We start from the raw sequence: 21,835 nt of genomic DNA on the forward strand, positions 1-21,835 counted from the left end.
ACATTATTTCCTGTGAACGGAGCGCCGCTCATACAAAAATTACGCCTTAAGACGCGCCGTTTTAAATGGGCTTTCAGTAAAGAAAATCAAGTATTTAAAATGTACAAATATATTGAACGCATAATGACATCTATTGAGAATATCTTTGCATACTTAGAATTGAAACAGAATTTGTTTTTACCACTTTAAACGTAAATTAAAGAGAGCTTTGTCGTCGGAACAACTAATGGCGCTCAGGGTTGTCCAATAATCCCCGAGGTGCCGTCACTGCCGAATCTGATGACAGTGATTTTAGTGTCGATTCTGATGATTTTTAATTTTTAATTTTTCAAATCAAAGTGTGTGTGTGTGTATAGTTTTAATATTAAACTAACATAAACAATTTTTTTACATATAATTTAGTTTTCATATTTTCTATGACAAATTTTGTGACAACCCTGCACCATGAACAATCAATTTTATGATTATGGATAAATGACTGAATGACTGGTGCGCTTTTCATTTATTGGCAAATTTTATAAATAAACATTAGTACACTTTTAATAACAATATGTTTAGAAGGTTTTATTTTTGTGGTGAAATTCGCGGCGTGCTGGGTGCCACCATACATGTATCTACCAGCAGTTAACCGGTTAAGAGGGATTAACCTCCTGCGATGTGGATGTCTGCCGTGGGGTTAGCCATGCAGTGCAATGTGGGGAGTCTGGATGGTTACATTCTCCTCACATGCACGTACCATTGCCTTCTTCATTGTCTTCCCCACCTAACGACATCTTCCATCTCGCATATAGCGAGAGCTAGGAGGCGTAGTGTAAGGAGGTGTGGTCCAATAGGGTGGTTTACCTGCGCGGTGGGCGGCAGCGGCATGGTGAGCGTGATGCTGCGGTGGAACTTGCGGCGGCGCGGCTCCACGGTGAGCACGGGGCTGGCGGACCCCCCGCGCCCGAGCACACGCTGCACGAGCGCGCCGGGCGCCGCCTGCGCCTGCAGCCCCACGCGGATGCGCTTCGTGAGCGCCGCCGCCGGGAACAGGGCTTGCACCTAACAAAGTAACACACACCGTGACTCTTAACTGCTGAAATGTGTTCTTTATAAAGTGCCTATGCTAAAATTGTTGAAAACTTTTTTGCAATAATGGTTCATTTCAAATGAAGTGTATTGAAGGGGGATGAAAAAAAGGTTTTTACAAAAAAATATGCATTTTTATTTTTAGTCAGATGTTTAACGATTTTGTCTACTTCTGGAGCAAAATAACATGGAACGGTCGGTCCAAGAGCGAGGTCGACAGCCGTATACATCAGGCTAGGCTTGCATTTAATAAAAGGTCCAAAATAATAGAGTCAAATAATATCGACCAAAAACTGAGAATACTCCTCATAAAGACTTATGTATGGAGTGTCTTGATGTACGGCTGCGAGACATGGTGCCCATACGAAAGGGATAAGCGGAGACTAGAGGCTTTTGAGATGTGGTCCTTAAGAAGACTTTTAAGAATTTCCTGGAGAGACCACATCACGAATGAGGAAGTTCTTCGAGGAATGGAAGGAGGAATGCACTTGCTCAGGAAAGGCGTGCAAGATGGATCGGCCGTGTAATACGTCAAGAAGATCTCTTGCATGCCATAATGGAAAGTATGACCGAGCAGACAAACTCTAGGGGACGCCCACGCCCAGAGTACCTGGAGGACCTGTGCTGAGACTAGGACGTGCGCTGCTCATCATATGCACATTTCAAAAGAGCCGCACAACACAAGGAAGAATGGAAGAGAAGAATAGAGGAAATTGCTGCAAACCAATCCCAGGATTGAAACCAGAGAAGAAGAAGTTTAAGGATGGGAAAGGTACTTTTACCTTCTCTATACGACCCTTTGATGAACGACAGGTTGAAGAAAAAACCGCCTGACAACAATGTGTTAAAACAACATCTTCAAGAGTGCCGAAATGCCCGCAGATGATATTCCGGGAAGCTCCGGGTCGTCAGCTGGTTTGTGTAATACAGTAAATAAGGCTATATACCTGCGGTATGGCCTGCGAGGAGATGGTGCCGCCCTCGGGCCCGATGATGTGCATCTCCTGGCGCACGCGCGACACCACGCAGAAGTACTGCGGGAAGTCGCAGGTGATGATCTTGGCGATGCCGCTGTTCTCCCCCCCCTCCAGCTTCTCTCGGGCCAGCGCCTCCTGCAGATAACCAAACAAACTTTAACCCTTTTTCCACTTTGACCATTTTTTTTTATAACTGATCAGCTACTCTGATCAAAAAAATGAAAAAAATGCGATGTTTTTCTACCATTAACCTTTTCATAGCCGCAAATAAATTACGCCGCAGTGCTCAACAGGCCAAGTATTTTTTTGAAAAAAAAAAGTTGTCTAAAGATTTTTTTTTTGTTGTTTTTATTGAATTATAATTTACTTACCAAATATTATATCCCGCATCGATTGTTAGAGTTTTATTCTTGAAGTTAAACCAGTTTCAAATTTTCAGGGTTGTCACACTAAGTCGCACACGCAAGTTTTTATTAAATTTAATATTAACACACAACTATTATTTATCAATGGAATATTTTAAAATAATAAGAAAAACACAAAAAAATTGAGCAAAATAAAAACCCCTGGCGTTCAAAACAATCGATTAAAATAATCAATATTTCAAGTGGTTTGAGTGGTAGCCCTAATGACATCTGTCAACTGTCAGCTGAAAGTGATACCGATAAATCACTTAAAAGTATTTAAAAACTTTATAAAATATTTTGTGACAACTTCAACTGATGGCAATGTATGTTCCGTTTTTGACAGATTGTCAATATGAGTTAAAACTGCGGAGTAATACGTCATCAAAAGTACTGACGAGATATCTCGTCTCTGGCCATACACGCACTCCGCCATTTGCCGAGATATCTCGTCTCTGGCAACCATCGGGTTAAAATAAATATTTTGGTTCCTTAATTTTGGGACACTCTGTCTGGCAATTCATATGACCATGTTAATTAAGATGAACTGTATTTATCTGAAATATTTTTTGGTAGAATATACTTGGGTGTGAGAAATCAGTGATTAAAGTTATACCTGCGCCGGGCCAGACATTGTGGCCCACGGAGCTGCCTACTAGAATCGTACGGGCCAGAATGTCTGGCCTACAGAGTGGTAAGAGTTAAACACATCCCTTTAATTGATTTGCAAGATTTGTCACCTACTTCAGACCCTGCCCAATGTTTTCAACCTATATAGAACTCTGACCCTGATTTATAAACTATACGAGTATAATAATCCTGGCCTATTATGACACGCGCCGTGTCGTAGTTAGGTAGACGCTTGACTGCGAAACTGGTATCACGGGTTCAATTCCCGCCAATTGCAAAATAAGTTCAAGAAAGATTTATTTTCAATTGGTCTGTGTTAGTCTTCCTTATCCTTACTATCCTACTTCCAGACCTAAAAGTAGAGACTTTGCAGGTAATTTCTTTTTAAAAATATTGAAAAATCCTTAGTGCATGTCAGACCTCGGCCTTTAGTGCATGTTGTTCTGCAATCCTTAGTGCATGTTGGTCTTCGGGTCGACCAAAAACGCATGTGATTAACATTTTGTGTAGTTGTAAGTGTGTGAATAGTGCTATGGTAGTGACATATGGTATTGTTTACAACTGCTGTAGTGATTGTCCTGATGAAGAGACGAATATGTTTCGAAACCGGTAGACTAACATCTTGGTAAGTGCTTTTATGCTAGGATTACTAATATTCTATTTTTGAAAAAAGTATAAAAGTCTGAAAAAAACTTCACTTAACATCGAACTGATGGATTTCAGACAAAACAAAACAAAATGTACTTCTAATAACCATTAGTTGACGTTATAATGAGGAATAATAATAATAGTTTAGTCCTGAAGAGGAGTAGGTGAACATGGTTGGGACGTCCTTAGAATGCCACCTGAGAGCATCAACCCCTCGTGTCTCTTCTTCCAACCCCGAGGATTCCGGCGCCCATTCACCGACTATACTCAGCGGAACTTGGAGACGCCGGACTGACCTGGGAGGAAGCCAAGGAGATGGCGCGTGACAGAGTGACTTGGAGACGTCTCGTGTTGGCGATATGCTCCACCTAGGGAGCGAACATGGGAAAAGAAGAAGAAAGGGAGAGAATAATGAGGTGTTAGCACGTAGAACCAACCTGTATCATGGTGTTGTCATTGTTATGCAAGAAGTGATCTTGCCACGTCTCTCCGGTGTCCGAGCGTAACACCACCAACTCTCGTTCCTTGCACTGGCTGGTGAAGGCCGGCACTTCGATCACGACCGGGCTGTAACGCAATCATAAGTATGTTATCCAATGATGGAGAGATTGAGAAAAACATTGACAAGCAATTAATGGCCCATAATATGTGAGTCTAATCTAACAGGAGCAATAGATGGCCCATACAGAAGTCTGGTCCGTGGTGTAATGGTCAGCGTGTTCAGCTACCATGCTGGAGGTCCCGGGTTCCACTCCCAGGGGGGGTGAAAATAAATATTAGTTTTCACACACTAATATTTATTTAATATTACTCTGAACAAGTCCCAGAAGCGCAGGAGTGATCATCTTGCCTTCATGAGAGTAACGATTAAGATAACGCTGCGTCAATGTGATGCATTGCCCTATGCACCATTGGGTGCGAATAAGGGTAATAAGAAGAAGTTTTTAATTTAAGTTTTACTTAGTAAGTACCACAATTTCTTAAAAACTACTGCGACACGTGTTTCGATGCATTCCGCATCATTTTCAAACACCGTATACGGAAAATGATGCGGAATGAGTCAAAACACGTTGGCTGTCGAAAGTTAAAACACAGTAAGGGACATTTTTTTTGCAGGACGTTTTTTTTGCATTTTTGGACTAAGTAGATTCTACTTAGTCCAAAAATGCAAAAAAAAAGTACTACAAAAAAAATGTCCCTTACTGTGTTCTGAGTATAGACAGCCGACGTGTCACAGTTGATTTTAAGAAATAGTGGTACTGACTAAGTAAGACTTAAATTAAAAATGGATAGATTTTACCACAAAGTAACTGCCGAGTCAATGAATGAAAGAATTCAGTTTACCTGAGGAAGGTGGCCTGCGCGGGCGCCAGCTGCAGCGGGCGCGCGGCGAGCGCCTCGCCCTCCATGAGCGGCGGCGGGTGGGGGGGCGCGCGGCGCGCGGCGCGGCACGTCACGCGCGTGGGCTGCGACACGGCCCCAGGGGGCGCCACCACGGCCAGGCCGGCGCGGCGCGCCGAGCGCATGGCGCCGCCGCGCGCGTCCACCACAAACGAGGCCAGGAAACTGCAAAACAAAATGCGTAAGAGTCTTTTTCCACGTTCGGTCCCTAGGCGGAGCATATGGCCAACACGAGACGTCTCCAAGTCACTCTGTCACGCGCCAATTCCTTGGCTTCCTCCCAGGTTAGTCCTGAATTTATCTATTTAATTATGGTTCGCGTTATGGCAGGCGCCGTGGCATAGTTACACTGTACTAAAACTCCCCTTAGAAAATCTCTATCAGTTTCCTTAAATACACTGTACATTAATGTGCTTACGTTTAAAGCTTTAGTAGGGTTACTAGAATTTTTTTAAGTATGAAATAAATACATACATTTAAAATGAAAGACCAGGAAAAATATGAAGATTGACAATGACAAAACCTTCCCATAATTTAAAAATATAAAACATAAGAACATAAATGTATAAAATTATTTTGCCTTGGATTTAAATTATAACATACACAATATGTAAGGCAAGTTTTTTTATTGTAACTCCAGACAGTTGGTAGAATTCCATATTGAATTGTTGGGTAATATTTCCAAAATTAAACAATGTTTTTGTTGGATTGAATTCTACATTTATTTATGTATCAAACACATCGCTCACTCCTTTCAAGAACGTCATAAATCGAAAATTGACAATTTTCAGTTGTGGATGTTTTCAGAATGCCCAGAAAATGTACTATATCCAAGCAAAAGAAGCATATTTTTAACTTAATATTTACCCGCTACAGGGCAGAAAGTGTTGTTTTTGCATTTTGAAGAAAAGGTATTGTTTCATTATTTTTTTAAATATATTAAATATTTTTCAAATGGAGAAAAAAGGTTTTACCTAAAATGATGTGTTGCACAGTAAAAAATTCAATAAGTGGCTTGACATTTATTTTTAATACATTGTGTTATATTTTTAAACTTTAAAAACGTTCTCCTGAAAAATCAAGTTTTTTGATTTATGACGTTCTTGAAAGGAGTGAGCGACATGTGTTTGATAATGTCCTAAGAAGACGAAACGCGTCACGTATTAAGATATACATAAATAAATGTAGAATTCAATCCAACAAAAACCTTGTTCTATTTTGGATATATTACCCAACAAGGCAAGTTTGTACTTATTAACTATGTACATTGATGGTAATCTATTTGATTGGATGAAGATTACTTTCATTTGATGGTATATTTGCTATAAGTTTTTGCAGGATCATACGGCTCCCACCGAGAAGCCGGAAATATGTGTTTATTGTTGGGTATACGCTCGACAGCGAAACTGGCAACGCAGGTTCGATTCCAGCCAAGTGCAAAATAAATTCAAGAAAGGTATATTTTCAATTGGTCTGGGTGTTTGTGATGTATTTTTAACATTTACCTTCCCTATACTTACTATCCTACCTACAAAACTCTAATAGAGGTTTTGCAGGTTATTCTTTTAATTATTTTTTTTTAAAACAATGAAGAACACATAACATGAAATAAAATACAGTGCATTACAAATCGTATAAATGTTTTTCATCAATTAGAACACAATAAACTTACGTAAAACGTACTTGAGTAAAAGCACAGGTTAAATACATATACATACTAAGAAAGAAAAGAAACGTGGTCGTAAAAAAAATAACCTGTGAATGATGTGGAATGCATCGAAACACATGTCACAATAGATTTTAACTCTTACCACTCTGTAGGCCAGACATTCTGGCCCGTATGATTCTAGTAGGCAGCTCCATAGGCGCAATGTCTGGCCCGGCGCAGGTATAACTTTAATCACTGAATTCTCTATTACCCAAGCATATTCTACCAACATATATATTTCAGATAAATACAGTTAATCTTAATCAACATGGTCATACGAATTGCCAGACAGAGCGTCCCAAAATTAGGGAGCCAAAATATTTATTATAATGGTAGAAAAACGTCGTATTTTTTTGATCAGAGTAGCTGATCAGTTTTGAGAAAAAATGGTCAGAGTGGAAAGGGTTATGAAATATGTAGTGGTATTTACCAAGTTAAACTTAAGGCGGTCAGTGGTAATGCATTGAAAATGCTAGGATTTGTTCTGCGTACTGCCAGGGTTTTCCAAAATACCCGCGTGCTGAGAACTCTTTATAACTCCTTGGTGCGAAGTAGACTCGAGAGTGGCTTGATGATCTGGGGGCCTCACGAGCTTAAGTACTCTCTTATGGTAGAGAAAGTCCAAAAGAAGTTTCCGAGGTATCTCTACATGAGAGTGTACGGCTGTTATCCTCGGCTCTACCCGACCCAGTTTCTCCAGGGTATGCTTGGCTACAATAGTTTAGAGACTAGAAGGAATGTGTATTTGATTACGTATTTTTATCCATTGTTGCGCGGTATGATCAATAATCCTGAAATTATCCGCAACATTGGTCTGTATGTTCCCGATAGTTACCTAAGACAGCGTCGGCATAGATTGTTTCACATTCCTATACACAGGACCAACCTGCCGATGGTTATGCCTGTAGGAAAAGCTACCGCTATGCTGAACAATATCACATTGGATATTGATCTGTTCCATGTGTCAGAAGGAGTTTTCCGAAGCGGGATTCTTCTACATCTTTAAGTCTTCTTGCTTACTTTTAATATAACAAACAATATTCAAGGCCTTGAATATTGTTTGTTATATTTATATTAATTTTTTGTTGTTGAATAATTTGAAATTGTTGACATTATTGTTGTTGAATAAATTAAGAATGGATGACTTACCCAATGTGCAGTGGTTCCCTGTCCACATTGACGTTGTTGGCGGAGGTCTGCAGCAGCGGCACGTTGTCAGGCAGGTCCCTCGCGCCCTCCGCCTCCCGCATGTAGCGGTACTGCTGCTGCTGCTGCGCCGGGCACTCCACTTCGCCTGTTGCGACAATAGGTACTCAAGGTCAGGCACGGATCAGGAAATTTGTATCGCCGAATCATTAAATAATATATTATTTTGAGAAACAAAAAGACTTTTTTCTTTGATCCACTCACATCGGATATAATGTGAGTGGATCAAAAAACAAAGTCTTTTTATTTCTCAAAATAATATATCAATATGATCAACAAAGTTAATGCTTTCAATATTCAAAACATTAAATAATATGCTAGTGCATGTTTAACCTCGGCTCGTAACGCATGTTTGCGCTGAAACCTTTAGACCAACATGCGGTCTTTGGGTCGACCAAAAATCGCATGTATTAAACATTTTGCGTAGTTTTAAGTGTGTGAATAGTGCTATGGTAGTGAAGGGTGGTATTGTTTGCATGCTGTGGTAGTGATTGTCCTGACGAAGAGACGGGTACGTCTCGAAACCGGTAGACATAAAAATCTCGGTGAGTGGTTTTATACTAATATTATTAACATTTTTGTAATAAAATAATAATAATAATAAAAATGACCAACCGCAAAGTAAATACTTTAAATATAAATAATATTGAGAATACTATAAATAAAATGCATAAAATCAACTGTTTCTAGAACCTCTCATGCATATTTTTTTGGCAGAAGCGACTACATTACCTCCTTCATCCTCGGAATCGCTCATGAAGGTGTCTTGCATCAGCTCGGGAGCAGCCACTCGGTACCTTCCTTCGGGACCACCGCCTGGAAAAATCAATCAAATATTTTCATCATAGAATGGAGTAATTAACTAACTAACCATCACGCCGCTTCACCGCAGGGGTAGGCAGAGAGAATAGAGCGCCACACCACTCTGTCCTTGCAAACATTATTCGCCTCTTTCACGCTCATGCATCTCCTCATACATACCCGCCGATTGTTACTCCTAACCTGACCACTTTCAAGTATTTGGCATACCTGATCGTGCCATGTTTTTCTCGGTCTTCCTCTGCTTCTTTTCCCGGTAACATTCGCCTCATAAATTTGTTTTAGCGTTCTTTCCTCACTCATTCGTTCTACATGTCCAAACCATCTCAACACACCTTTCTTAATTTTATCGATAGTGCTTATCTCAGCTTTGCATTCCTTCCTTATTTCACTATTCGTACATCTATCATAGATCGTTTTGTCGCACATTCTTCTGAGAGATCGCATTTTGACTGCATTTAGTCTACTTTCATCCTTCTTTGGAGTAATTAATCAATCCAAATTTTTTTTCATCATTTTTAAATAGAAATATGTATATATTTTTTTAAAGTAAAAAAGCAGTTTCTTGGTATGAGAGACAAAAGTTGCCTTTATTTGGTCACCCCACCTTAATAAAGTCAGCTAATCCACATTATTATTGTTGCATACTTCGCTCACTACTTTCAGCAACGTCATATCTCAAAAATTGACAATTTTCAGTTGTGCTTGTTTTCGGAATGCCCAGAAAATGTACTATATCCCAGTAAAAGCGGCATATTTTTTACTTAATATTTACCGGCTATAGGGCGGAAAGTGTTGTTTTTGCATTTTGATGAAAAGGTATTGTTTAATTATTTTTTTAAATATACTAAATATTTTTCAAATGGAGAAAAAACATTCTGGTTTTACCTAAAAAGATCTGTTGCACAGTAAAAAGTTCAATAAGTGGCTTGATATTTATTTTTAATACAATATATTATATTCTTAAACTTTAAAAACGATCTCTTGAAAAGTTTTTTTATATCTGACGTTGTAGAAAGGAGTGAGCGATATTTTCTAAGCCATTTTCACTTTCTTCTTTTCCCCAATCCATTCACAGTGAAGCGCCCTTGAGGTAATATTATGCGCTATATGAACTATCCAAATTGATTATTATTATTATTAACGGCGGAAGTTGAGTAAGGTCAGGCGGATGGAATAGGCAGAGAGAAGTGATCACCTGAGTCTCCGGCGGCCTGGCTCACCGTGTGCTCGGTGACGGGGCGCAGGGCCTCCACGACCCCGATGTAGCCCAGCCGATCCGCCACTCCGCACGCCGTCTGACCATTCTGAAATCAAACAAACCACGTGGAACGTCAATTGTATTTAAGAGATAATCATTTTTCAGAATATTTTAAGGATCGCCAAATTTTCTCCACTTTGGTGTTATTTTTTACATTTAAAAAACAATAAACGCAGTGTCATCTTGATCGTTTACACATGAAGGAAAGGTGATCAGCCCTCCGCTTCAGGTACCAGTCCAGGGTAATATTGAATAAATATTAGAGTGAAATAATCACTTAAATTTATTTGAACCCCCCTGGGAATCGAACCCGGGACCTCCAGAACGGTAGCCGAGCGTGCTGACCATTACACTACGGAGGCGGACAAATTTTACTTTACTATTATTAATTTACTAAAAATTAAGTTAAAAATAATTTTTTAACTTAATTTTCTTATTGAATCATATTATATAATAATACAAAAAGAAAACACTTGTTTTTTACCACTTGAGTTTTATTATAGACTACATGCTTCTGAAGTTAAACTTCCATCATTCAGGTCTGTATAATAACTAAAATATAAAATTGTTCTATAAATAAGGAGAGGGGAAAGTAAGGGGAAGGGGTTAGTCAAGGGGCGGAGTTTGAAAACAAAGGAAAAATGGAAAGCAAAGGAGAAGAATTTTGAAACAATATATTATTTAATAAATTATTATTAGAATTTAGGTTTTTTTGGATTTCTAAATTTACAAGATAATTCATAATTTGGAATTTATATGGAACAAGGTGTAATAATTTTAGTTTATGAGAGTAAAATGAGTGATTAGTATCTATTATGTGATTTGCAAATTCCGAAAAATAATTGCTAACAAGACCGCTATGATGTTCTTTAATTCTAATCTTTAAATTTCTCGCAGTTTGGCCAATATATTTTTTATCACAATCTCCATCTCCTTATTTATAGAATAATTTTATATTTTATATTTTAGTTATTATACAGACCTGAATGATGGAAGTTTAATTTCTGAAACATGTAGTCTATAATAAAACTCAAGTGGTAAAAAACAAGTGTTTTCTTTAATCATTGTAACATGTCTTAACACAAAGTTATTGCCGAAACAATAAATAAAATATTATATTAAGTCATATATTATTCCACGAAGTTGATGCCAAATCAATAAATGTCACAATGAACGGCTGAACTTACATTGGTGAGAGCGTTGGGGTCAGCTTTGTTCTTGAGCAGGATGTGTATGACGAGGGTGTGGCCTTGCTGGGCGGCCTGATGCAGCGGAGTATACCTGCGCGAGGAAAGGACAGTGTTCAGTGCAAGGGCGGTCCAAGGAAGATGTATCATTGTCAATATTTTACCTTACATATTGCTTGCGGGAAATGCTAAAAACCGTCTTTTACATACTGTTAGCACATTGTAGTCGGGCGCTTCGAACAATAGACTCTAGCCTATAGCGGATGTTTTTCGCGATTAGCACAAAAATATATCGCTTTCTTAAAATTGACACAATTTCTAAACCAAATTGTATTTTCGATTGAAATTTTATCATCAAAAATAAATTATTATCATAATTTTTATTATTTAAGCTTATAATTTGACCAGATAATTTATTTACAACATTTTGAGTGTGTCCAAATACTTGTTCACAAAACCTGGATTATCTCCAATTGCAGGAGTTATTTTCATATTATTTTTTGACATCTCATCAAAGATGAAGAAGAATATGGAAGTCTGGGCATTTTAATATAAGAGTTTTTGCTAAATAAAAAGCTTCTTTACATCTCACCAATAGATGTCTCTAGTGAAGTTCTAGTGATTCAAGAACAAGGTTTCTAAATTGGTTCATATATATAGAACTTCCAAGAATTTAAGTAGTGTGGTTGTCAATAATGGGTAGAATTGGTGAATGTTACACGTGTGTAAAGTGATTACTTATACCAGCCTATGACGGTCGTCAGCCCCGTAAATGCCCAGACTTCCATATTCTTCTTCATCTTTGATGAGATGTCAAAAAATAATATGAAAATAACTTCTGCAATTGGAGATAATCCAGGTTTTGTGAACAAGTATTTGGACACACTCAAAATGTTATCATAATTTTTAATTAAGTATTCCATATTTCACAATTTTAGAAGCATTGTAAACTCTAAAAAATAGTCTTCCCCTCCGAGGTATCATTCCCTATACAATGCTCGATCTATCGTTTTTAAAGGGACCTATTGAAATAAACTATGAATGCGGGAAAATAATGAATGCGGGATAAAGAAGTCAATACACAAGGACATACGATCGAGTAAAAATACCGTCCCCCCAATCAGCATAACCATTGGTAGATTGAAATTTGAAGAATACAAGTTTTAGATATAAATAAATGTATTGATTTTTAAAAAAATACAATGCTGAACAGAAGCCAAAGATCTTCAGACTTCTTCTGCTGTATCCATCACACATCTTTCGATAGTCTGTATCACACCCGTTGAAATATTGTCGTCAAAAGTAACAAAATTGAGAATTTTTTAAAAAAATGTAACAAAAAACAGACTAATTACATATATCAAATATGCAGCGTAATTTAAACAATGAATGCGGTAAAATGGTGGAAAGAAACGATCGAAGCGATCTTTTTTTGTATGAAATTAATTCGGGGTAGAAAATAAACGACACATCCGGGAAAACGATTATTCGAGGAACGATAGATAGAGGTTTCACTGTATTAGATATTATTAGAAGCAATGTGTAGTAGGTACACAACACCGGGAAGGGAAGGTTAAACTCATTGGACTGACCAGATCAAAGATCTATCTTCACCCGAACGGTTGCTCTCTCAAGAATCCAATACAGAGACCACTGGAAAATACTGCTTACTCAGTCACCAGGTTTAGGAGATAAGTAGAGATAAGCGTACCCTATGGAGGTGGTGGCGCCCACGTCGGCGCCCTTCTCCAGCAGCAGCTTGACGATGGCGTGCTGGCCGAAGTGCGCGGCCACGTGCAGCGGCGTGTAGCCGTCGTGAGTGCGCGGCGCGGGGTCCGCGCCCGCGCCCAGCAGCGCGCCCGCCGCCGGCAGGCGCCCCTCCTGCGCCGCCAGGTGCAGCGCCGTCAGACCTGCCGAGGGAAGCGGCACGGCTGTAGGGAGTCTGACAGTGGGGATGCGGAGGAAACTCAACGGGTGGCGGTGGGTGGATTGTAGAAAAACTGAACGGTTGACAGTGTGTAAGAAAACTGAATGGGTGGTAGTGGGTGGATAGTAAAAAACTTAATGGGTGGCAGTGGGAGGATTGTAGAAGACTGTAAAGGTGACAGTGGAAGGATTATAGAAAACTGAATGGATGGCAATGGGTAGAATATAGGAAAACTGAACGGGTGGCTGTGTGTGGATTGTAGAAGAACTGAATGTGTGGCAGTGGGTGGGTTGTAGGAAAAATAAACGGGTGGCAGTGAGTAAATTGTAGGAAAACTAAACGGGTGGCAGTAGGTGGATTGCAGGAATCTAAATGAGTGGCTGAATGTCAAAAACTGAAAATGTAGATGTGTTTAAAACCCGTCAAAGATGACGGATCCATGATCACTAATGGACTAATTCAATAAAACCCGGTGTGGCGATTACCATTATTGGCAGTCTCGTTGACATCCGCCTGGCGGTCGAGCAGCATCTCCACGCAGTCGGTGTGGCCCTCCTGGGCGGCCATGTGCAGCGCCGTGAACCCGGCCTTGGACTTCACCTTGGGATCAGCTCCTGGGGACACCAACGCTCCGCGTCAATACACAATCACAAGAGACCAACCATTTTGGATATGTCATTCACATAATATAATAATTTGGATAATTTATATAGCGCCATTTATGTAAAATACTACCTCAAGGGCGCTTTTAAAGACATGGATAATAATAATAATAGGATGATGATGATAATGATTCCGTGGGCTGGAGAATGGCCAAGGTGTTGGGCAGGACGCCTTCCTGAGCGATGGTCGTCACGCTGGATACGCGATATAAACTGTAACTGCTGCCAATGCGTGTCTTCTTCTTCTCTCCGTGCCACTCCTATTGGAGGTTGGCTATCATCTCCTTAAACTCCACATGATACTGGACCAGAGTTGCAGCCTCTGATATTCCAAACTGTCCAATAGTTTTGAGCCATGATATTCTTTTACGCCCCAAGCACCGTCTGCCCTATACCTTTCCCTCTACCAAAAGCTGTGGAGCATATTTTTCTCTACGGAATATGTGGCCAAAGTATGTGGCATTTCTTCTTTTTACAGTGTCTGTCAATGTGTTTCACCCGCAGTAAACGCTCTTTAAAAAAATTTAAGGGACAATTGATAATTTCAGATCCTATCCTTTTGTGGTAACTCCTGCGCTTCAGGGACCAGTACAGAGTAATATTCAATAAATATTAGAGTATTTACTGTATCTGTAGACAGTTGGTAGAATTCCATCTTGAATTGTTGGGTAATATATCCAAAATTAAACAAGGTTTATTGGATTGAATTCTACATTTATTTATGTATATGTTAATACGTGACGCATTTTGTCTTATAAAGACATTATCAAACAAAAACAAATGAGTTTGATAGTGTCTTAATAACACGAAACGCGTCACGTATTAATATATACATAAAAAAAGATAGAATTCAATCCAATAAACCTTGTTTAATTTTGGATATATTACCCAACAATTAAATATTAGAGTGTAAAATTTCTAATATTTATTTTCACCCTTACACCCCTCCCTGGGAATCGAACCCGGGACCTCCAGCACGGTAGCTAAAGACGCTAACCATTACATCACAGAGGCAGAGACTTAAACTACATGAACCAAATGATCTCCCACATGCGCTGTAGCGGGTACGCCGAGTTGATGAGACGAGCGCAGGATAGAGACTGACCATAAAAGAAGAAAACCAATCATCACACAGATTGTCCCCCATAAGAGAATAAAAATAAGTAGTTCTTTTAAAAATGTTGATGCAGTGGTTCCTATATTAACAAATGTTATCAAGCAGTTATGTTCATTAACCGTGACCCTATTTAGTATACTAATTAGGGTCATATACTAATCACAAGTAACCGCAAACCCAATTCCCATCTGTACAATGTTTGCAGGCGTCTCTCGCGCTCTACCAAAAGTAATCAAATATAACGCATATAAGCGTCTCCTGTTCTCTACTAACAGTATATAAAAGACGCTTTCAAGCATTTCCCGCAAACAATGGGTTATCATCACATCCGGCAGTGACAACATTAGACTGCGTGGTACTCACCGTGTTCGAGGAGAGCGAACGCAATGTCGGGATGGTTGTGTCGGCAAGCTACGTGCAGGGACGAGTGGCCGTTCTTGGCCAGCGAGTGGGGCGACGCACCTGTTAGGTCACACGTTAGTTACACACTGTTAGAGGGCATTGGACAAAACCAAAACATGACTATACCCTAGTTAGGGATGGATACATTGCGAAGTGGCCATTATATTTTCAAAAAGGGGCATTAGACATATAAGGGGGCATTAGACTAAATCCAAAAATGACAATACAGTAGTTAGAGCTGTAAATAGGATAAAGTGCCCATTCTATTTCAATTTAAAAAGGGATTATGTATCAAAAGGGGCATTAGACGTAAAAGGGGGCATTAAACAAAATGAAAAATGACGATACAGTAGTTAGAGCTGTAAATAGTGTAGTGGCCATTATAATTTACAGGAAAAAAGGGGGCATTAGCCAAAATCAAAAAATGACAACACAAGTTAGAGATGAATAGAAGATAAACTGGCCATTACATTTGAAAGAGTGATTATAATTTTAAAAAATTAAATAACAATACACCAGTTAGAGGTATAAATAGGGTAAAGTGGCCATTCAATTTTACATAAAAAAGGGGCATCAGACAAAACAAAAAATGGCAATATACCACTAGTTATAGCTGTAAATAGAATAAAGTGGCCATTCTATTTTACAGATAAAGGGGGTATTAAAAATAAGTAATCAAAACTGACGATACACTGGTTACAGTTGTAAATAGGATTAAGTGGCCATTCAATTTTATAATAAGAAAAGGGGACATTAGAAAAAAAGTTAAAACTGATACAAGATAAAGTGGCCATTCTATTTTAAGTGATTATTACTTTACGGCAACATGAGTTTGTATTATACTGCTGGACTTAACACAGAAAGGGGTAACTGAGAGTTTTATTTTTAATGAATTTTGATTTCGCATTCTGTAACGACTAAAGAAGCACAGGAAATCTCAAAATCGCTCAATATAGCTGCAAGCAATATTTTCCTAAATAAAGCCGAAAGCAATGCTGGCTAAGCTGCGGATCGAACCCGTAATGATCAAAGAACACACTAGCTAACCACTGAACTAGCATTCATTTAGATATAGACTAATCAAAATTGGAAGAAAGAAACACATATCCCATTTGAAATTAACTAACTATCAATCACACTGCTTTTCTGCAGAGGTAGGCAGAAAGAATAGAACACCACACGACTCCAACTTTGCAAACATTCTCCGCCTCTTCGACATTCACGCATCTCCTACCATACCCGCCGATTATTCCGACTCCTGACGTGACCATGCCCAAGTATTTGAAACACTTGATAATGCCAAATTTCCTCAGACTTCCTCTGTTCCTATTTCTAAACACATTCATTCACCTCATAAATTTGCTTCACCATTCTTTCCTCACTCATTCGTTCCACATGTCCAAACCATCTCAACACACCTTCATAACTTCGCTGGCAATCCTCATCCTCAGCCTTGCATTCATTCCTTATTTCACCATTGGAACATCTACCATACACGGTATTGCCGCACTGAGAGATCGCATTCCGACTGCATTCAGTCTACTTTCATCCTTCTTTCTCCAACTCCATGCATCACCTCCGTACACGAGGATCGGTACCAAGACTTCGTTGCGTTCTGCCGATCCAGCTTTGTCACATGTCACATGTTACATTTTAAACCAATCAAATGAAAAATTCTCTTTGTAATAAAAATACAATATTAATTGAAACACGTTCAGGCTTTAAAATTCACTATTTTGTATCAAACTTTGGGCAAAATTTATTGAAACACTTGTGAATATTTTAATAATTAGGTAAATAAATAAAGCGCATTTTAAATTTTTTTTTTAATACTGCACAGTATTGAAGGAGCAGCACAGTTTGTGAGGTTGATACATTTACTGAATGAATTATCAGAAGCATGAAGGTTCTAGAACATTGTATTAATGTCTAATCATATTACGGTGTAATATTACACATCCTCTTAATGAATGAAGCAGATCATATTACGGTCATGTTGCCATTTATCAATTATCTTCAGTATTATGTTTTGTCCACCTCTGTAGTGTAATGGTCAGCACGCTCGGCTACCGTTCTGGAGGTCCCGGGTTCGATTCCCAGGGGGGTCAAATAAATAAAAGTGATTTTTTCACTGTAATATTTATTCAATATTACCCTGGACTGGTACCTGAAGCGGAGGGCTGATCACCTTTCCTTCGTGTGTAAACGATCAAGATAACACTGTGTTCATATGAAGCAGTGCCCTATGCACCATTGGGGTGCGGATAAGGGTTTTATTATATTATTATTATGTTTTAAGAACATGGTATGAGTCAGGAATTAAATCCTAAAATAACATACTCTGTCCAATGATAAGCGTCTGACACAATGCAGTCGAAATGCGATCTCTTAGATGAGCGTGTGGCAAAACAATGTATGATAGATGTTTCAATGGAAAGAATACAAGGTTGAGATAAGCAGTATCGATTATTATCATTATATACTGTATTATTATATACTAACCTAACCTAACCCGACCACTTTCGAGTATTTGACATACCTGATCATGCCAAATTTTTCTCGGTCTTTCTCTGCTCCTATTTCCAACTACATTCGCCTCATAAATATGTTTTAACGTTCTTTCCTCACTCATTCGTTCCACATGTCCAAACCATCTCAAGACCCTTTCTTAATTTTATCGATAATGCTTCTCAGCTTTGCATTCCTTCCTTATTTCACTATTGGAACATCTATCATACATCGTTTTGTCGCACATTCTTCTGAGAGATCGCATTTTGACTGCATTCAGTCTACTTTCATCCTTCTTATGCCAACTCCATGTTTCACTTCCATACATTAGAGTTGGAACCAGGACTCCGTTGTGCACTGCCAGTTTAGCTTCCGCTGTTAGGTTTTTATTAGCTATAACTGATTTCAGTGCACCATTCACTCTCTTTTCTATGTCTTTGTGAATCTTTCCATCCAATTTTTTTCAAAACAGTTTTATGTAATATCAAAGTGTATTACGGAGGAATACAAAAATTCTGAGCCTGTATCTACTATATTTTATATCGATACTCTCATTATTACAGTCGAATTATAGTAAAAAAAAAAGGTTGAGTAGAGACTAATCTAGAATTGTATTGCCTAGAGCAGCTGTGTACTTAGCTTTGAGAATAGGTGTCTACGGAGAATTTTAGGCGTGCGGTGGTTTGACTTTGTGAGGAATGAAGAGGTAAGGCGTAGGACGCCGAAAATCTTGAACACAACACGGCTGTCCAAACTCAAAACACAGTAAGTGACATTTTTTTGTTCTACGCTTTTTTTTGCATTTTTGGACTAAGTAGAATCTACTATAAAAATAAAACGTACTACAAAAAAATGTCCCTTACTGTGTTTTAAGTTTGGACAGCCGAACTGTCGTCAAGAAAAGGCGATTCAATTGGCTTGGCAATATACTTCGCACGCCTCCCGAGAGCCGCTTTTCAAGCCATCAAGCTTGCCTCTTTTACAAGGCATCAGGTTCCCGACCACTGCTGACAATTCATCGGCAGCTTTCGTCTGAACTTGGGGACACAGACCTGACTTGGGAGGATGCGAGGGAGCTGGCGGCCGACAGAAAAGCCTGGAGACAGTTTGTGGACTATATGCTCCACATAGGGAGCAGATGTTATTGTATTGAATAAATTTAAACAAAATATTATAAGAGTGCTAACTGAGCAAGATGCATTTTTACACACTTAGGCTGTGGGCTGTGGTCATGGAGAGGATCTGGGCTGAGTTCTTGGTTATGTTTTGAGCATTGGATTCAGTATAGGGTTCAATGTGCGAAGCATGTTCGGAACTTGGCTTAGGGATAATTCGCGACTATAACTCTAGGCCTTGCACACTTACTCTAACACAAAATACAACATACCACACCGCACCACACCACACAACACATTTTATTTTGAGCTTAATAGCGTTTTCACTCTTTTTTGTTGTTATATATGTATTATACTGTTGTATGTTATGTCCGCCTCCGCAGTGTAATGGTCAGCACGCTCGGCTACCATACTGGAGGTCCCGGGTTCGATTCCCAGGGAGGGTCGAATAAAAGTGAATTTTTTACTCTTTATTCGATACATATTACCCTGGACTGGTACCTGAAGTGGAGGGCTGATCACCTTTCCTTCATGTTAATGATCAAGATAACACTGCGTTTATATGATGCAGTGCCCTATGCACCATTGGGGTGCGAATAAGGGTTTGAATGAAAAATATTGTATAAATTGTGAAATCAGCAATTGGCCTCATTATCGGCTACTTATATTGTGTATTCATATTATTTTTGTTAATGGCTGTTGATTTCCAATAGATGAATAAATAAATGAACTGTCATCGCTGCAGCGGGAATGGGTTGAGGGTCCCACCTTTGTCCAGCAGCAGCAGGGCGATGTCCGGGTGGCCGTAGTAGGTGGCCATGTGCAGGGGCGTGATGGCGTTCTTGCCGAGCGCGTCGGGCGCGGCGCCGGCGCGGAGCAGCGCGCGCGCCACGCCGGCGCGCCCGTACTTGGCGGCCAGGTGCAGCGGCGCGAAGCCCTTGCGCGTGGCGCTGTCCACCGGCGCGCCCTGCTCCACCAGGATGCCCGCCACCTCCTCCTTGCCTGCAACGACGGACACATATAATACATCACCCACCGCACAACTGCGCGCACTTCTATGGAGATAGATGAGGATCCTAACAGGACACTGCAGACTGAGGAAACACATCGCTCACTCCTTTCAACAATGTCATATATCAAAAATCGTAAATTTTCAGCAGTGTTTTTGGAATGCCCAGAAAGTGTACTATATCCCAGAAAAAGGGGCATATTTTTAACTTAACATTTTCCCGCTATAGGGCAGAAAGTGTTGTTTTTGAATTTTGAAGAAAAGGTATTGTTTAATAATTTTTTTAAGTATACAAAATATTTTTCAAATGGAGAAAAAAACCTTCAGGTTTTACCTAAAAAGATCTGTTGCACAATAAAAAGTTCAATAAGTGGCTTGATATTTATTTTTTATACATTTCATTATATTCTTAAACTTTAAAAACTATCTCCTGAAAAACCAAGTTTTTTCATATATGACGTTGTTGAAAGGAGTGAGCGATATGCCAATACGATAAAACATCTTATCAACCCTTATTAGTAGCATTATTAGCTAATAAGGGTTAAAAAATTAAAGAAATAAGCCAATCTTACCCTCCTTGGCGGCGATGTGAAGCGGAGTGTACGCATCTTTAGTTCGCGCTTCCACGGCAGCACCGTGCTGCAGGAGCAGTGACGCGATGTCGGCGTGACCCAAGCGTGCCGCCACGTGCAGCGCCGTCTGCTCCTCGCGCGCACGCGCATCAACCTGGAAGAAATAATTGCCCATTTCATTTCTATCATCATGCCGGCAGGCAGAGAGACCAGAACGCCTCACCAATCTGCCTGTGCAAACAATACATATTAGTATATTATTAGATTAAAACCAATATTTTTAGCTTTTCCACTTTATTTTTATTTGACCAGCGACCGGGTTTCGTCGTTACCGACATCATCAGACTGGTGGGAGGCTATACAAATTATTATGTTATATATAAAACAAGGCAGGAGTTGATAACCATGGTTTGATACAATTTTTTCTCCACAAAATTGTATCAAATCATGGTTATCAACTCCTGCCTTGTTTTATATATAACATAACAATTTGTATAGCCTCCCTTGCAGTCTGATGATGTCGGTAACGACGAAACCCGGTCGCTGGTCAAATAAAAATAAAGTGGAAAAGCTAAAAATATTGGTTTTGATCTAATAATATATTAAAATGCAATTCCATCACGAAGTGTCAGTGGATAATATAAATCTATTAATACATATTAGCTTATTCCACATTCGTGCGTCCTCATACACACCTGCCGATTTTTCCAACTCTAAACTGACTACTTTCAAGTATTTGAAATTGACCGATGTTTTCCTCGGCCTACCTGTGATCCTATTACTAACCATATCGCAGTCGTACAGGAGAAAGTGACCAACTACAAAAACGTAAAATGTTCAGGAGGGCCATTTAAGTCACTTTTGCTTGGCAAAAAAATAAATATCAATGCAGTTAGTCATTTTTAGCATGTCAATATATTATACTTTCAAGTTTAAAAGCCCTTGGGATTTTTTCAGGGCAATATTAAGCTACTAAGATATTAAATTGTCAATGATCACGTTTTTGTAAAACAATGCACTTGGTCACTTTCTCCTGTATGACTACGATATATGCCTGCATGCATGCCCAAACTATCTCAATACACCTTTCTTAATTTTATCGATAATGCTCATTTCAGCCTATATCACTATTCAAACATATATCATACATCGTCTTCATGCAATTTGCTCAGATATAACTGAATCTTTTAATCATGAATGAAGGTATGTTCGAT

The 21,835-nt window shown here is 39.2% G+C and overlaps 1 protein-coding gene across 2 annotated transcripts in view; it reads right to left on the reverse strand.

Annotated features, from left to right (window-relative positions):
- Nucleotides 1-21,835, reverse strand: part of LOC148312743 (uncharacterized) — a 95,233-nt gene that overhangs the window by 12,956 nt on the left and 60,442 nt on the right. For both annotated transcript variants that reach the window (XM_088273532.1, XM_088273537.1), the window contains exons 11-23: nucleotides 20,622-20,775; nucleotides 19,809-20,042; nucleotides 15,379-15,477; nucleotides 13,722-13,850; nucleotides 13,021-13,219; nucleotides 11,310-11,403; nucleotides 10,060-10,168; nucleotides 8,775-8,858; nucleotides 7,986-8,130; nucleotides 5,072-5,293; nucleotides 4,165-4,294; nucleotides 2,016-2,180; nucleotides 844-1,041 (exon numbers count right to left, since the gene is read on the reverse strand). In XM_088273532.1, coding sequence (XP_088129658.1) covers nucleotides 844-1,041; nucleotides 2,016-2,180; nucleotides 4,165-4,294; nucleotides 5,072-5,293; nucleotides 7,986-8,130; nucleotides 8,775-8,858; nucleotides 10,060-10,168; nucleotides 11,310-11,403; nucleotides 13,021-13,219; nucleotides 13,722-13,850; nucleotides 15,379-15,477; nucleotides 19,809-20,042; nucleotides 20,622-20,775 — 1,962 coding nt within the window. The remainder of the gene's footprint in view (nucleotides 1-843; nucleotides 1,042-2,015; nucleotides 2,181-4,164; nucleotides 4,295-5,071; nucleotides 5,294-7,985; nucleotides 8,131-8,774; nucleotides 8,859-10,059; nucleotides 10,169-11,309; nucleotides 11,404-13,020; nucleotides 13,220-13,721; nucleotides 13,851-15,378; nucleotides 15,478-19,808; nucleotides 20,043-20,621; nucleotides 20,776-21,835) is intronic.

This window comes from Brachycentrus maculatus, unplaced genomic scaffold (genome assembly GCF_059751285.1).
Source record: "Brachycentrus maculatus isolate JH-2025_06_01 unplaced genomic scaffold, ASM5975128v1 h1tg000033l, whole genome shotgun sequence".
Classification (NCBI taxonomy): Eukaryota; Metazoa; Arthropoda; class Insecta; order Trichoptera; family Brachycentridae; genus Brachycentrus; species Brachycentrus maculatus.